The sequence below is a fragment of the Bubalus kerabau genome, chromosome 4 (assembly GCF_029407905.1).
Source record: "Bubalus kerabau isolate K-KA32 ecotype Philippines breed swamp buffalo chromosome 4, PCC_UOA_SB_1v2, whole genome shotgun sequence".
Taxonomy (NCBI): domain Eukaryota; kingdom Metazoa; phylum Chordata; class Mammalia; order Artiodactyla; family Bovidae; genus Bubalus; species Bubalus kerabau.
Genome location: NC_073627.1, coordinates 10,362,078 through 10,379,466, shown reverse-complemented (window position 1 = coordinate 10,379,466; position 17,389 = coordinate 10,362,078). Strand labels below are relative to the sequence as shown.

General features: G+C 45.9%; 1 protein-coding gene across 1 annotated transcript; it reads right to left on the bottom strand.

The window, feature by feature from the left end:
- Window positions 1-2,051: 2,051 nt before the first annotated feature.
- On the bottom strand, window positions 2,052-10,340 carry BIRC5 (baculoviral IAP repeat containing 5). Its single transcript, XM_055575266.1, has 4 exons — window positions 10,121-10,340; window positions 9,677-9,786; window positions 8,058-8,175; window positions 2,052-4,257 (listed from the first exon to the last, which is right to left on the bottom strand). Exons 1-4 carry the CDS (start codon window positions 10,229-10,231, stop codon window positions 4,168-4,170), a joined length of 429 nt encoding a protein of 142 aa, XP_055431241.1. The 5' UTR covers window positions 10,232-10,340; the 3' UTR covers window positions 2,052-4,167.
- Between the last annotated feature and the right edge of the window lie 7,049 nt (window positions 10,341-17,389).

Sequence of the window (17,389 nt, the reverse complement as noted above, 5' to 3'; positions counted from 1 at the left end):
AGTCAAAAAAGGGCTCTCAAATGGCTGGGGTCACAGCTGGGAAGCGCTGACATGCAGGTTGGGAGCTACGTGACTGGCCGCGCTCGTCTCCCAGGACTCACAGGCCTAAAAAGGGCTTATTATGGTCACCTTGGATGCACAAGTGTCTGTCCAGTGAGTCCAGTGACTGACTAAGAGTAAACGGGAGGAAGCCACCCCTTTCCCTCATCACAGAATGCATTTGCTGTCCCCAGAATGGACACTCCCGTCCTTCACAGGTCACATCTGTTCCTTCCTTATCCATCTGGCAGCCTCCTCCTCATTCCTGGACAAGCAGAATGCTCTCCGAGTTCCTTGTCTTCTTCTTGCTGCTCCGTTGGATGCACTCATATGGATACTAGGTGGCCTGCCTTCCCACCATTCAGAGAACAAGCAGCCCGTGAGCTCCCTACAGACTTCAAGCCCTGGACGCAGAACCCGGCAAACTAAGTACTCAAGCAAATGGATGGATAAATGTCACCACCCTGGGCCTCAAGTGGACAGTCGCCACAAAAACCTAGGTCCCAGTTTGGTCCCAGTCAGCTGAAAATTGGCTGAAATGCTGGAAGCTGAGCCAGCGCAGAGGAAACCTACAGCTCCGTTGACTGACTCTGCTTTAAGGCCAGACTCACCCAGGGCGAGACAGGAACCCCCCTGCAATGGAAAGCCTGGTTCAGTGCTTGCTGGGTTGCACCGCTCACCTCTCAGCTCAGACCCTAGGTGCTGGAAGCAAGTCCAGACATTTTACCAGTTACAACTGGGAAATCTAGGTGAAGAGTACACAGAACCTGTTTTAGCTTTACAACTTCCTGTGAACCTTAGTTCAAAATAACAAGCTAAAGTCTGGTACAGTGAGGATCAATGCAATGCTCCAGAGAAAGGTATCAGTTCATATGTGTACTGAGAACCTTTAAAACCAAGTTGTCTGAAAAAAGGAATGGGGATGGTTTGCTGCACTAGCCCCCTGGGGCCAGGCTGTTGCCCAAAGCCCCAGCCCCCAAGGCTGGGCAGCGTCACTAGTGAGTGAGAGGCCAGCTCTGGGGTCAGACTGCCTGGATTCAAACCCAACCTGAATGCTTTCTTACTTATATGATCTTGGACAAGCAATTTCATCTCTTTATAAATCTCCACTTTTGCATCCAAAAAATGTAGTTAAGATCCCAATAGACTTTACTGCCAATTGTTGACTTTTTTTTAAGTGAGTACAACCTGCAAATGGTCCACATCCCAAAGGAGTACCAACCTGCAAGTCATGGCTGGCTGGTGCTCCATCTTTCATAGCGCTCAGGATGGAGGATCCCAATTCCCCAGGCTGTCTACTGGCTCTGATCTCGCCATACCTGACAACTCTCACCACCAGTTACAACCCTTCCAGACTCGCACTGACTTGGAAGAATCAGAGAGGCAGACACATATTTGAGAAAGTTGAGGCTGTTGCCCTTAGTAAGGGCCTAAAACTTCATTAATGGATGTCTGGTAAACTTTCCGGACATTGGCAGCCGTAAGAGGAAATCTGTAAGATGGTCTGAGGGGTCAGTGCCAGCTTAGCCTTGCCCCACAGCACAACCTGACAACACAAACTGCAGATTACCCATCGTGCAAGAGCGAGCGAAAACGTTTTCTCAGCTTCTATACAATGCCAGTTTGTAAGGATCAGTTATTATTCATTTAAAGATTGGCACAAGTATCAAAAATAAGCGGCTGAGATTAATGTAAAGGCTGAAATGCTTTTTTTCCCCATAACAAAAACCACTGCAATATCCTCCAAACTTGGAGGGAAGAATTCAATTTACTGAGATATGGCAGAAAACATGTCTGAGGTGCGTTTTTCACAGCTGGTTTACACATGGAGTGAGTCCAGATGACACAAACAGCTCGTCTCAAGTGGCTCTTGCAGAGGAGCCCAAGGCTGGCCCTGTCACTCTGCAAGGACATCCCTCCCCCACAAGCACTGCGGTGGGATTGATCAATTGGCAAGCTAAGGGACTGCCACGAAAAGCCAAAAATATTTAAGAAACCCAGTAGGGTCTGCAGTGTTTGAAATGAAGTAGTCTTTATTCTTCAGCAACTACTCAGATGACCCCCAGAGGTTCCAATAGGACAGTAACAATCCACCCTGCAGCTTTACTTCATGAAGGATGGTGAAATAAAATCTATCATCTGAAGATCAGGCCTCAGCCCTGCGTGAGCCGGCCTCGGGGAGGAGAGGAGGGGACCGCTGCAGAGGCGATGCTGTGAACGTGGCGCAGATGTGGAGCAATGGAGACACAGCCAATCAGGGCTGACAGATTGTCTGCACGGCGCACCAAGTCCCCACAGCTCTGAGCCAAGTCGTTTAGAAGGGATTCAGGCCACTGCATTGTTCTCGCAGAGGAGCAGCCAGTGTGCGCCCTCCAGCTCACCAGGGCTGGCTAACCATGCAGCAATTTCATGACAGTTTCTTCCAGATATTTCCTGCTATCGTACTTTGTCTCCAAATCCACCTAAAGTTCACACTGGTGTCCCCAGTGACTAAGAAAGGCTTTGTGCTCACTTTTAACTGTAGTTTATCCTGTTATGCAAAATAATAATTCAAACAAGATAAGAAAACAACACTACAGAATCTTAGGATTGGCTGAGGGCTTTGTCCCAATTCCTCTTTACATGAAAATCCTGTTGCCACACACACACACACAAAAGCCAGCTGAGGCTGCACAGCCTCTAGGATCCCCACGTGACTGGTGAGGAAACGGCAGCTCCAACTCAATAGGCGCCAGGCCCAAGCCCAAGCCCACAAGGCAACATCCTGTCAGAGGGCAGTTTGGGGCCGGAGTGGGTGTTCTACACGCTTTTTTTGCTCCAACTCTTTGCTTAGTCTGTGCTGGGGCTGAAACTCATACATCATTGCATTTATGATCTTGCAAGACTGAAAACAACATAAAAAAACATGCTTTTCTTTTTGTTTTAAAGTTTTCCCCAATGAGGTTTTGCAATCTATTTTTTAAATTAATTTATTCCTTTAGGAAGATTCACATTGGAAAGACAGGAGAATTATCAGTTGCCTAATGCACATCATTAATGGAAAGTAGGTATTTGAAGAGTATTAGTAATTAAGTCCATGAACTCCTTCCTCAGATTTTTCATCCTGACCCTGTGTGCCCCGCCCAATGGATGACAGCTGGTCCACAGCGGGACTCCCCAGGAAGAATCCACTCTGACTGTGTGCTCTGCTATCCAGAAGCAGTGAGCCAGGCCTCTGAAACATTGCTTTTCTGCATGAAAGACCTCCTTGTCTATTGTAGAAAAATGTTGCAACCTTGCCACGAACCATGGCAGAAGTATCTTCAAGCTGACCACAAAGCAAGAGGCCAGCTCTACGCTCAAGACATCAGTCCTTCTGCATCCCCCTCACCAAGCCACACATACTACAGTCACAGAAAGGCCTCGGACACAGATCAAGTCCAGAGGCAGAGCCTGGGGTCTAATCCCATGGCTACCCCTGTGAAACTGAAAATCACAAGATGGGATGGCAAGGAACCCCTAAAACACAGGGCACTTTCAGAGGCATGGCAGGGATGGGCCGGACAATCTGTCTGGGAGGAAGGGAGCTGCTGGGACACCACAGACCTGATGGGGTAAAGAGATGGTCACAGGATCTGCAGACATCAATGTGAGATAATGCAGAACATCTGGAACATGATAAGTGCACACCATAAATGCAGATTATTATGCAAGTGAAACTTAAAATGGCATTCTTAATCCTGTTTGTCCAGTCATAACGGACCTATGATCACATTCACGCATCACATCTCAGCTGGACAGCCAGTCACCAGCTTCGTGAAGCCCAAACATGTTGCTGTAAAAGGGCTCTACCCACGTGAGCAAATGTCTTCCCTCACCCTGCTAAGTCCAGGAAGCAATAAAACGAAAACTACCAAAGAGAAAAGACAGGGTCAGTTACTGTACTTAGCTCCAGCTATATAACAGAAGTAGACCTTGGCATCAACTTCAAGAAAAAAAATAAAAAAGTTTAAATATTCTCATTTCAAAATGTTGATGTTCTGCTTTCCTAAGGCACAGTTAAGAGGCCCCAGAGAAACACTGGTAACGCTGAGGGGTGTGCCCTGGAAACGACGTGTCTGTGTCGCTGTGCAGCAGTGACGGGAGGTGTCACTCCAAGGCAGCCAGCTGCTCAATGGCACAGCGGACTTTCTTTGCAGTTTCTTCAAATTCTTTCTGCTTATTGTTGGTTTCCTTTGCCTGGAAATAAAGAATACACACGTGAAACTGAAGCTCTAGGCATGCTTGGATAGGGATGCCCAGCTATATGGGGTAAATAGTCTCATTCACTTCAAAGGCCTCTTTCTTTTTTTTTTTTTTTTGGCTACACCATGCAACCAGGGATCTTGGTTCCCCAACAGGGATCAAACCCTGGCTCCCAGGCCTAACCATCAGACTGCCAGGGAATTCCCCTCAAATGCCTCTTCTCATCTGAGTTGCCTCACGATAATTATAACAGAAGACACTGATCGATAGCTTCGCTTGTACTGTACCATTCTACCTGCTCCACACACGCTAGCTTACTTACCGCGCCATGTCCCATGAGGTGGATGCCACCTTTATCTCCATTATACAGAAGAGGAAGCCGAGGTCCAGAGTACCATTCACTCAGGGTCACCCGCTAGTCTGTGGCAGAGCCCTGCTCTTCCCCACTACCCTACATTGCTTCTGAAGCTTCCACAGAAAAGTCCACAGCTCTCCTCTCCTCCCTGGCAAGCATCAGCTTTCTCCTAAAACAGAAAACCTGCCACCTGAACTTGCTCTTTGAATCTGGCTTCCAATCTTTCATTCTGCCAAGTGCTCTCTCCAGGGGAACAAATGACAATTACGTCAGCAAATCCAGAAAGCTCTTTCCCAAATTCATTCTACTTGATTTCTCTGCCATATTAAAAAACAAACAATAGGTTTTTATTGGGTTAAATAAGAAAAACAACAGAGGTAACTTTTTTCAAAAGAGGGTGGTGGATGCAGCGGCAGGAGCACAGAGCACACGGTGTGCTACCGGGTCAGACCCCAAGCCCCAGCTCTTCCTTGGCCGCACACCAGCCAGCACCCACGTGGCTGCCTGACCAGTCAGTGGTCCTTCAAACTGACCAGCAGCATCTCAATTAAATATGGGGTCTCATTAATTCAGAGCATCACGACAGACAACACTCGTTCCTTGTTTTCAGTATTTGTAAACTGCAACATGTAATTCTCTCACCTGGATAAATGTCTGTCTTAAAACTGTGCACTGCAATCCCATTGCTAATTTAATAAATGGTTTAAAAGATCAGCTCCCAACCTTATTTCCTATCAGAGAACAGACAAGGTCTGCATGCCAGCCCACCTCCAGGAGCTATGTACTCTAGATGGTTCATCCTGGAGCTCTAGCAGGAAGCAGATGGGCCTCTGGTTACACCCATTCCCTGCACTTGGCTCTGACCCCAAACCTTACTGTCCACATCCACTCACAAGCATATGCCCATAAGGAAACAAGAGGACCTGAATTTTTGTATCAGGGATATATTATTTGCAACAAACCTCACAACTGGGTGTCACTTTAGAGCAGCCCTATCCAACAGAATTTTTTGCAATCATGAAAATGTTCAATTGTCTGCACAGTTCAATAAAGTAATCACTGGCCACATGTAGCTACTGAGCAGATAAAATGCCACTAGTGAAACTGAATTTTATTTGATTTTCTTTTTATTGGCTGCACCACAAGACTAGCAGGACCTTAGTTCCCTGACCAGATATCAAATCTGTGCCCCCTGTAGTAGAAGTGCAGAGTCCTAACCACTGGACCAATAGGGAATTTCCCCAAATATACACATTTACCAATGATCTGGAAGGAAATACACCAGTTAATGGTGGTTTCCATCGGCATAGGGGTGAAGCTTTTGGTTCTTCCTTACAAAAGCTTTATTTTTATACTGATAGTTTACTTTATAATTAAACAAGGTAATAAAAACAAATGCATAGACTTTAAAGTATTTTGATTTGAGGAGAACAAAAAAGCAGTTGCAAAATAGAAGCAAACCATTTTCTTCCAATCTCCCCACTTTTCTCCTGGGTGTTTACACCTGGTTCTGATCTGGTTCTGCCCCCACTGCTGACACCCAGATAAGGCAGGCCCAGCATCTCCTGGGTCTCCTCCTCCAGTCCTCCTAAGCCACCTTCCTCAACAGGTTAACTGCCTTCTTCTGTCGGATCACAGGATCACGAGCACTCAGTTTTCCAGGACTGCACTGTGACAACTGTGGCGTCTGTCTTCCTACTTGTTCCAACGACCAAAGCCTCTTGCGTTTCTCAGAGACGCACAATCTGGCTGCCGTCTCACTGTACTCGCCCCTTCTCCCATTAGCACAGACATGGCTTTCCAACAACTGTTCTCAAAGTACACAAGCTGGTCTTTCTTTCACTTTGAACAGGGCTGGCAAAATATGCCCTGTGGGACACATCCAATCAGCCCATGGCCTGTTCTTAACCCAGTGCTAAGAATGCTTTATGTTTTTAAATATTTGTGGGGAAAAAACGAACAAAGAATAATTTCTAGGGCTTCCCTGGCGGTCTAGTGGTTAAGAATCCACCCTGCAAGGGACACCAGTTTGCTTCCCGGTCCCGGAAGACCCCACATGCTGAGGAGTAACTAAGCCCATGGGCCACAATGACTGGACCTAGAGCCTGCGCTCCACAACAAGCCCCTGCAACGAGAGGCCCCCGCACCACAACCAGAGAGTAGCCTTCACTTGTTGCAGCTAGGAAAAGCCCGAGTGCAGCAACGAGACTCACCACAGCCAAAAAATAAAATGAATAAGTAAATATTTTTTAAAAAAAGGAATATCTAACAGAAACTCTGTGGCCCATGATGGCTAAACACTTAACATCTGTGGCACCTCACAGAAAATGAACTGACCCCTAACCTCAAAGGCCCTCTCTAGCCCTCCTCCTAATTCCAACACAGCAGTTCCCAAAACCTTCACTGAATACATAGCTTTACTGACCACTGACTTCTTGCTTCTTGAAAAACTTTTCCATTTTGTCCTTAGCATTTAAAAAGTACCATATTAGACAGAATTATGTATATTGATGTCTAAAAAAGAACATGATTTTCAAGTTGAAAAGGATCTCAGAAACCATGGGGGTCTATCCTCCATTTTATAGGCAGGAAACTATGATCAAGACTGGTCTAAATTCACAAAGTCTGTGAGTGGCAGAGACAAGTGTTATGTCTGGACTCCCTGCCCAGGGCTTTGCTAAAAAGAAATTAAATACCTGAATATTTATTCTTCATAAAGCTACCGGATTTAGCACATAAAGAGAGAGGATACTCAGTTAAATGTGAACACCTTATAAACAAGTAATTTTTTAGTAAACACCCACATAAAATGTGAGATATATTAAAAAATTATTCCTCGTGTACCTGAAATTCAGACTTAACTGGGAGTCCTGGTTTTCTCTGGCAACCTTACTTCTCTACAGCCCAGCCTGTTTGGGAGCTGCTTCTTTAACTTATGGTTTCACTCTCCCAATAACCTAGTTTACCCGTGCAAGAGTCAAAGTTTGCCTGCAAAGATCTCTTCAAGGTCCAGTAGGACTGGCACTATTTTCTCCCAATACACATAATGCCCCTTCCTGACACACTCTCTACTCTGTCTCCAAACCCTCTGTTCCCACCTCTGCTAACACATGAACACACTCTGTATAAAGGAGCTACCATCTCAGTTGTCACTGAAGGCAGGAATGCCAGCCTAGCCCTCACACGTCCCACCACCAGAGGTAACCACACACTGAGGGCACCTCTACTCAGGGCATGCATTTTTTTCTGATTGTACAACCCCAAGGCGACAGTCTAGGTCACATGCTTTTCTGTCCTTTTATATCTTCACACACATATCTGAGGGGTTTAGAAAGTGCTGAGGAAAAGCATCTATGCAGTGTTTGTGAGGGACTAGGAGTTTAGTACTAAAGATGCTGAACAGGATTTGCTCTTGGTTCTTATTTCCAGTGATACATACGATTTTGTTCTTGGTTCTTTCTTTATCCAGTTTCAAAAATTCACTGAGGGTTAATTCTTCAAACTGCTTCTTGACAGAAAGGAATGCACAACCAGATGAATGCTTTTTATGTTCTTCTCTAGAAAAAACAATACACGAGCATGTCAACAGAGACAGTGAAGTAAAGGGAGAAAAGTTCATTACCACCAGTCTCCCTCCCCACCTCAGAGACACACACTGCTCTGCTTCAGAAGCAGAGTATGAATTCTGAAGTGGATGGAACCAGTGCCCAGACCCACATTCCCACATACCTCATCTCAGCATCTTCTTGGTCTGTGGACAGCCCCCCATCCCCCTCCTATGGCTGTTATATTCTATCTGGAGTCCTTTAGCAAGCAGTAGGAAAAGTGTTACAGAGTGTAAATCTAAAGGTACCACATGTTAAAGCCCTTAAAAATCATCCAGGAACCGTTTGCAGTTATCTCATTTTATTGGACTTATTACATAATCTATTGGTTCAGAGAAAGGGCACTACTGGCCTGGTTTCTCCAGTGAATTCTTGTGCCTATACTACCATTCTCTCCAGTGGGAATTATCCCTGCATAGCAGACTGCACTAGAACCAGAATAGTCTGGGGACTTCCTGGTGGTCCAGTGGTTAGGACTGTGCACTTTCATTGCTGAGGGCCCAGGTTCAATTCTTCGTTATGGAACTTAAGATCCCACAAGCTACTTGATGCGGCCAAAAAGAACAAACAAAAAACCACAGCAACAACCCAGAACAATCTGGAAGAAACACACAGCCACACAAATTCCAAGAGGACAGCCAATAGTAACTATATAATCTGAAAACATTACAGCACTTGGAAATCCACTCCCAAGAATACAACCAGTATTTCTCCACTGATCCCTGGTATGATCACCATGCCATCCCAGTCAATACCGGGTCACAAGAGCAAACACGTTACGAAAAAACAGTAATACTCTTCCTGCCAAGAAGACAAACAACTCCAGAGATTCTCTAGGGCAAAAAAAGTCAAGTTGTGGAAGCTACTGATTCTGACGGGGGAAAAAAATGGGAGGAGAAAAATGGGGTATTACATTACAGGAAGACAGCTGTTGTCTGTATGAATATATGCACGCATGCAGGCACACACACACACAAACTAGACGCGAAGAACAAAATCCACAACAACACTGAGTGTATCACTTTAAGGTGTGGTTTTTCTGCTGTATGAATGATAGTCCAGATAATAAAGCTTCAGATTTAAAAACTCTAAAACAGGAAAGGCACCTGGACAGCTCTAGGTCACAGCAGGATCTGCTCCAGCATTCTAACTTAAAAGGTATCAAGAACCCACAGGAAAATGCCTTTCTTTAACATCCACCCAGAAGGATATTCCGCCAAATCGGGTTGGATTAGGTTGAAAGCATCACCAAAGTGCCAGCAGCAGACTCATCCATTACAATAACTGTTTAGGGCACAAAGGAGGTTGGAAAGCTGACGCTCTTTCACTAATCCTTCAAAATTCAGGTTTTTTGGGGTTTTTTTGTTTTTTGGAGGAGCCCAACACAAAACAAAGGGTCCCGTTGGAACTGAGGCACCCACGAAGCCCAGTGAGGCCGGCCTGCGGGACTTACATAGGGTCGTCATCTGGTTCCCAGCCTTCCAACTCCTTGAAGCAGAAGAAACACTGAGCCAAGTCGGGCTCGTTCTCAGTGGGACAGTGGATGAAGCCTGCCGCGGCCATCTGCAAGGGAGAACTCAGCTCAGGCCCCAGCGCGGAGGAGGGAGCCCACCGAGGGCCCGGAGCCCGCGGGAGAGGTTGTCCCGGGCCTGGAAGCCCACAGCAGGGTTGGGGCCCGAGGGAGAGGTCGCCCCGGGCCCGGAAGTCCACAGAAAGGCCGGAGCCCGAGGGGGCGGTCACTCAGAGCCTAGAAGCCCACAGAAGGATTGGAGTCCGACGGAAACGTCGCCCCGGGCCCAAAAGCCACGGAAGGGTTGGAGTCCGCGGGACCGGTCGCCTCAGGACGGGGGCGGGACTCTTGGGGCGGGGAGGACCTGGGGACTCAGGGAGGTCTTACCCGCTCCGGGGTGCAGGCGCAGCCCTCTAAGAAGGGCCAGTTCTTAAACGTGGAGACGCGGTGGTCCTTGAGGTAGAGCTGCCAGGCCGGAGGCAAAGACTGGGCACCCATCCCGCCGCCGCCGAGCGGTGCCGCGATTCAAATCCGGCGGTTGACGGCCTCCGCGAGGCATGTCGGGAACGCGCCTCCCGCTGCCTTCTGGGAAGTGGGAAGCTGTGTGGCGCGGGGCATGCTGGGAGTCGTAGTCCTCTCGCCGCGTGACTCTGCAGCTGCTCATTCGCCACCGAGAGAACCACGCCCCGCGCTTACTACTTGCTAAGAGCGGTGGGAATAGAAGCTGGGGACGTGCTGAAGCCTCCGTGATAGTTTCAAGGAATGGCCCCTGCGAGCACGAATGGATTAAGCTCTTTCAGCCTGCAAACTCGATTGGTTTTGTGGGTGCCCCATTCCTGAAACCATTAGTGCTAGCTTCCCCAGGCGTTGGACTGGCCAGATTGGAATATGTGCTGAGGCCCGTCCATCTAGAAGGCATGCGTCATCCGGGGAAAAGGTGACAGTCACATAGATGAAGTCTACAGCTTAACCTCCACCCTTGCTGGAGTGAGCTGTTCGCTCTTTTATCAAGTCTTTTATCGAATCTTTTCACTGAAGCTTCTTGGAGATCCAGAAATTGATCCTTGTCACTTTGTTCTTCCCTTTCCACCAGAATTCCTCAGGAGTTAGATATCTCTTCTAAGTCCCCGCCCCAGAGATGCAGATAGGGGTAAACATAGGTGAGATCAGATCAGATCAGATCAGATCAGTCGCTCAGTCGTGTCTGACTCTTCGCGACTCCATGAATCGCAGCACGCCAGGCCTCCCTGTCTATCACCAACTCCCGGAGTTCACCCAGACTCACGTCCATCGAGTCAGTGATGCCATCCAGCCATCTCATCCTCTGTCGTCCCCTTCTCCTCCTGCCCCCAATCCCTCCCAGCATCAGAGTCTTTTCCAATGAGTCAACTCTTTGCACGAGGTGGCCAAAGCACTGGAGTTTCAGCTTTAGCATCATTCCTTCCAAAGAAATCCCAGAGCTGATCTCCTTCAGAATGGACTGGTTGGATCTCCTTGCAGTCCAAGGGACTCTCAAGAGTCTTCTCCAACACCACAGTTCAAAAGCATCAATTCTTCAGCTCTCAGCCTTCTTCACAGTCCAACTCTCACATCCATACATGACCACAGGAAAAACCATAGCCTTGACTAGACGAACCTTTGTTGGCAAAGTAATGTCTCTGCTTTTGAATACGCTATCTAGGTTGGTCATAACTTTCCTTCCAAGGAGTAAGCGTCTTTTAATTTCATGGCTGCAGTCACCATCTGTAGTGATTTTGGAGCCCAGAAAAATAAAGTCTGACACTGTTTCCACTGTTTCCCCATCTATTTCCCATCAAGTGGTGGGACCGGATGCCATGATCTTCGTTTTCTGAATGTTGAGCTTTAAGTCAACTTGTTCACTCTCCACTTTGACTTTCATCAAGAGGCTTTTGAGTTCCTCTTCACTTTCTGCCATAAGGGTGGTGTCATCTGCATATCTGAGGTTATTGAGATTTCTCCCGGCAATCTTGATTCCAGCTTGTGTTTCTTCCAGTCCAGCGTTTCTCATGATGTACTGTGCATAGAAGTTAAATAAACAGGGTGACAATATACAGCCTTGACGAACTCCTTTTCCTATTTGAAGCCAGTCTGTTGTTCCATGTCCAGTTCTGACTGTTGCTTCCTGACCTGCATACAAATTTCTCAAGAGGCAGATCAGGTGGTCTGGTATTCCCATCTCTTACAGAATTTTCCACAGTTTATTGTGATCCACACAGTCAAAGGCTTTGGCATAGTCAATAAGCAGAAATAGATGTTTTTCTGGAACTCTCTTGCTTTTTCCATGATCCAGCGGATGTTGGCAACTTGATCTCTGGTTCCTCTGCCTTTTCTAAAACCAGCTTGAACATCAGGAAGTTCACGGTTCACATATTGCTGAAGCCTGGCTTGGAGAATTCTGAGCATTACTTTACTAGCGTGTGAGATGAGTGCAATTGTGCGGTAGTTTGAGCATTCTTTGGCATTGCCTTTATTTGGGATTGGAATGAATACTGACCTTTTCCAGTCCTGTGGCCACTGCTGAGCTTTCCAAATTTGCTGACATATTGAGTGCATCACTTTCACAGCATCATCTTTCAGGATTTGGAATAGCTCAACTGGAATTCCGTCACCTCCACTAGCTTTGTTTGTAGTGATGCTTTCTAAGGCCCACTTGACTTCACATTCCAGGATGTCTGGCTCTAGGTCAGTGATCACACCATTGTGATTATCTGGGCCGTGAAGATCTTTTTTGTACAGTTCTTCTCTCTTCAAGAAAATCAGAGATACCAAAGGAACATTTCATGCAAAGATGAGCTCGATAAAGGACAGAAATGGTATGGACCTAACAGAAGCAGAAGATATTAAGAAGAGATGGCAAGAATACACAGAACTGTACAAAAAGATCTTCACGACCCAGATAATCACGATGGTGTGATCACTGACCTAGAGCCAGACATCCTGGAATGTGAAGTCAAGTGGGCCTTAGAAAGCATCACTACAAACAAAGCTAGTGGAGGTGACGGAAGTCCAGTTGAACTATTCCAAATCCTGAAAGATGATGCTGTGAAAGTGATGCACTCAATATGTCAGCAAATTTGGAAAGCTCAGCAGTGGCCACAGGACTGGAAAAGGTCAGTATTCATTCCAATCCCAAATAAAGGCAATGCCAAAGAATGCTCAAACTACCGCACAATTGCACTCATCTCACACGCTAGTAAAGTAATGCTCAGAATTCTCCAAGCCAGGCTTCAGCAATATGTGAACCGTGAACTTCCTGATGTTCAAGCTGGTTTTAGAAAAGGCAGAGGAACCAGAGATCAAGTTGCCAACATCCGCTGGATCATGGAAAAAGCAAGAGAGTTCCAGAAAAACATCTATTTCTGCTTATTGACTATGCCAAAGCCTTTGACTGTGTGGATCACAATAAACTGTGGAAAATTCTGTAAGAGATGGGAATACCAGACCACCTGATCTGCCTCTTGAGAAATTTGTATGCAGGTCAGGAAGCAACAGTCAGAACTGGACATGGAACAACAGACTGGCTTCAAATAGGAAAAGGAGTTCGTCAAGGCTGTATATTGTCACCCTGTTTATTTAACTTCTATGCACAGTACATCATGAGAAACGCTGGACTGGAAGAAACACAAGCTGGAATCAAGATTGCCGGGAGAAATCTCAATAACCTCAGATATGCAGATGACACCACCCTTATGGCAGAAAGTGAAGAGGAACTCAAAAGCCTCTTGATGAAAGTCAAAGTGGAGAGTGAACAAGTTGACTTAAAGCTCAACATTCAGAAAACGAAGATCATGGCATCCGGTCCCACCACTTGATGGGAAATAGATGGGGAAACAGTGGAAACAGTGTCAGACTTTATTTTTCTGGGCTCCAAAATCACTACAGATGGTGACTGCAGCCATGAAATTAAAAGACGCTTACTCCTTGGAAGGAAAGTTATGACCAACCTAGATAGCGTATTCAAAAGCAGAGACATTACTTTGCCAACAAAGGTTCGTCTAGTCAAGGCTATGGTTTTTCCTGTGGTCATGTATGGATGTGAGAGTTGGACTGTGAAGAAGGCTGAGAGCTGAAGAATTGATGCTTTTGAACTGTGGTGTTGGAGAAGACTCTTGAGAGTCCCTTGGACTGCAAGGAGATCCAACCAGTCCATTCTGAAGGAGATCAGCTCTGGGATTTCTTTGGAAGGAATGATGCTAAAGCTGAAACTCCAGTGCTTTGGCCACCTCGTGCAAAGAGTTGACTCATTGGAAAAGACTCTGATGCTGGGAGGGATTGGGGGCAGGAGGAGAAGGGGACGACAGAGGATGAGATGGCTGGATGGCATCACTGACTCGATGGACGTGAGTCTGGGTGAACTCCGGGAGTTGATGATAGACAGGGAGGCCTGGCATGCTGCGATTCATGGGGTCGCAAAGAGTCGGACACGACTGAGCGACTGATCTGATCTGATCTCTGTGTATTCTTGCCATCTCTTCTTAATATCTTCTGCTTCTAAAAAAAAAAAAAAAATCTGCTTCTGTTAGGTCCATAGCATCTCTGTCCTTTACCGAGCCCATCTTTGCATGAAATGTTCCTTTGGTATCTCTGATTTTCTTGAAGAGATCTCTAGTCTTTCCCATTCTGTTGTTTTTCTCTATTTCTTTGCATTGATCACTGAAGAAGGCTTTCTTATCTCTTCTTGCTAGTCTTTGGAAGTCTGCATTCAGGTGTTTATATCTTTCCTTTTCTCCTTTGCTTTTCGCTTCTCTTCTTTTCACAGCTATTTGTAAGGCCTCCCCAGACAGCCATTTTGCTTTTTTGCATTTCTTTTCCATGGGGATGGTCTTGATCCCTGTCTCCTGTACAATGTCTCGAACCTCATTCCATAGTTCATCAGGCACTCCATCTATCAGATCTAGGCCCTTAAATCTATTTCTCACTTGAGCCTAGAGGAGCTATCCCAAGTTGAAGGGTCAGGAAGGGCGGCGGTGAGGAGCTACCCCTCGTCCAAGGTAAGGAGCAATGGCTGCGCTTTGCTGGAGCAGCCGTGAAGAGATACCCCATGCCCAAGGTAAGAGAAACCCAAGTAGGTGTTGCAAAAGGGCATCAGAGGGCAAACAAACTGAAACCATACTCACAGAAAACTAGTCAATCTAATCACACTAGGACCACAGCCTTGTCTAACTCAATGAAACTAAGCCATGCCCGTAGGGCAACCCAAGATGGGCGGGTCATGGTGGAGAGATCTGACAGAATGTGGTCCACTGGAGATGGGAATGGCAAACCACTTCAGTATTCTTGCCTTGAGAACCCCATGAACAGTAAACAGAGGTGAAGCCATGTGTTAAAAGAAATAATGCCCACTGCCCTCCCTCCAGGAGACCTGGTGTCCTCTCAGAGAGGTGGGAGGGGATAGGAATGTGATTCAAGGAAGTGAACAGCCCAGGACAGTACGCCTGCATAATAGAAATGATTGCCCAGGGAGCAGGCATCTGCCTGTAGGCTCAACCAGACTGGGTTCAGAGAAGGCCTGTGTAGCTGGTACCCAGCCTCAGGCAGAGGCCCCAGCCTTCCAACTCTCTGAACATCCTCTTTTGAGAGGTTTTTATGGAGGTTTCACAAGCTTGGTTGATTGAATCATTTGCCTTTGGTGATTGAGTCACCAGCTCCTCTCCACTTCCTGAAGATTTGGAAGGTGGGGCTGAAACCTCCCGGGGTCTAAAGAAGGTTTGGTCTTTCTGGCTACTGTCTACTGGTCTGCCAAGAACTGCTCATTACAAGAGACTCTCCTATCACTTGGGAGACTCCAAAGGTTTTTTAGGACCTGTGTGCCAAGAATCAGGCACAGAGACCAAACATCTATTTATCACAGAGGCAAATTTTCTATGTAAACTCTCTGGGTTTTTAAATAGTTGGCAACAAATCCTGGTGGACACTGTGATGATCCAATAAAGCAATTTTGAGATTGTAAGTCATCAGTGCTAGATATTACCTTATGGCCATCTAGTCTCACCAAACCTTTTGTGAACATGTTTTTCCTCTGTTGTAAGAGTGACACATCAATGCTGTAAAAGCAAAAACCATGCAATTGCTGTAGCCAGGCATTCCGGGAAACAAACTCACTCAGAAGGACAATGCAGATAGTGGAGTGCAGGTTACTACACCAGCGGGCCCAAGGCAGAGTCTCCTCTTAGCCAAGGACCCTGACCAGTTTTTGTGAAAACCTTATATACCCTAACTGTACTTGCTCAAACCCACCTCCCCAAATTCCTTGAGACTAGTCTGGACAAGGTAAAAGAGAGATATGATCAAAGTTAACCCATGATTCATGTGTCACAAGACTAGATAAACAGTGGATATTTATCAATAGGCCTGTGATCATATCCCGATAAACATAATGGGATTTACCACTTTGTTCTGCTACAGAGATAATTAGCATATTCTTTTAGGCAATGGAGAGTCCAAGTCCTGAGGCTCTTTTATTGGGGGGTCTGGTTTTCCATTGGTATGCCATTTCTATAGACACCGGGCACAAAGTTCAGAGTCCATTGGGAGGGTGACCATGCGTGTAGCCTAATGTTCGAAGCCTGGCCTAAGATGGAGTCCAGCTCTGTCTGTTTCCTCCTTCACAGTAGGAAGGAAGTCTTCCTCTCCCCCAAGACCTCTAGCAGAAGGAAACTTTTCAGCAGTTTCTATATGTACTTCTAGGGGTGGTGTGTGTGTGTATCAGTTGGTGTCCTGTCTTTTCAGGTAACAGCACATCTCAGCTTTATCAGCACCCAGAGATTGCAACTATCTAACGTTTTGTAAAATCTGCGTGGTGTGTATTAGATGGTCTACTGATCTACTCTAATTCCAATCAGCCAGTTTCCCATTGGATAGCTCCAGTTTTTTTGTTGTTGCTATTATGAATTGTATTGATACTGCAGCCAACAGACACACACACATCCAAATATGCCTGGAGCGTAAACATCAGCAAGCAAGATTTCTGGCAGTGCGTGTGTGCCTTGAGCATTTTTCATTACAGCCGACTTGCCCTCTCAATCATCAGAGTGGGACACGGTTTGCTTTGCAATCTTGTCTGCCTTTTTCATCCTGCCTATTTTAATCAGAGTTCTACCAATATCGATGGCATCTGTTTAAAAACATATATCTTACAGAGAATTCCCTGGCAGTTCAGTGGTTAAGACTTGGTACTTTCACTGTTAAGAGCACAGGTTTAGTTTGTTTGAGAAACTAAAATCTCACAAACTGCGTGGTGCAGCCAAAAAATATATGCAATTTTAAAAATAAATAAAAATATACATCTTCTGGACGAACACCATCAAGTCAATGTATTTCTGTGATTCATTTTCTATTTAGCACCAACATGTTCCAACTTATTTTCCATTTAAAATTTTATTTTACTGAAAACTTCAGCTGCTTAGTCTTTTCTATAAGGTTTTTTAAAAAAATTATTACTTGTATTTTTATCACAATAAGAGTAACATATATAACATGAATAAGATGTAAATAGCAAAGTTGCTATATGTGATAACATTGCATATACAGAGAAATCTCAACATTTTGGGTTTTGGTTACTTTTCATTTCTATGCCAACTGAAAGAGGTATAATTAAGTGGAAGAATTTAGAATATCTGCATTTTTTCCCTCTAT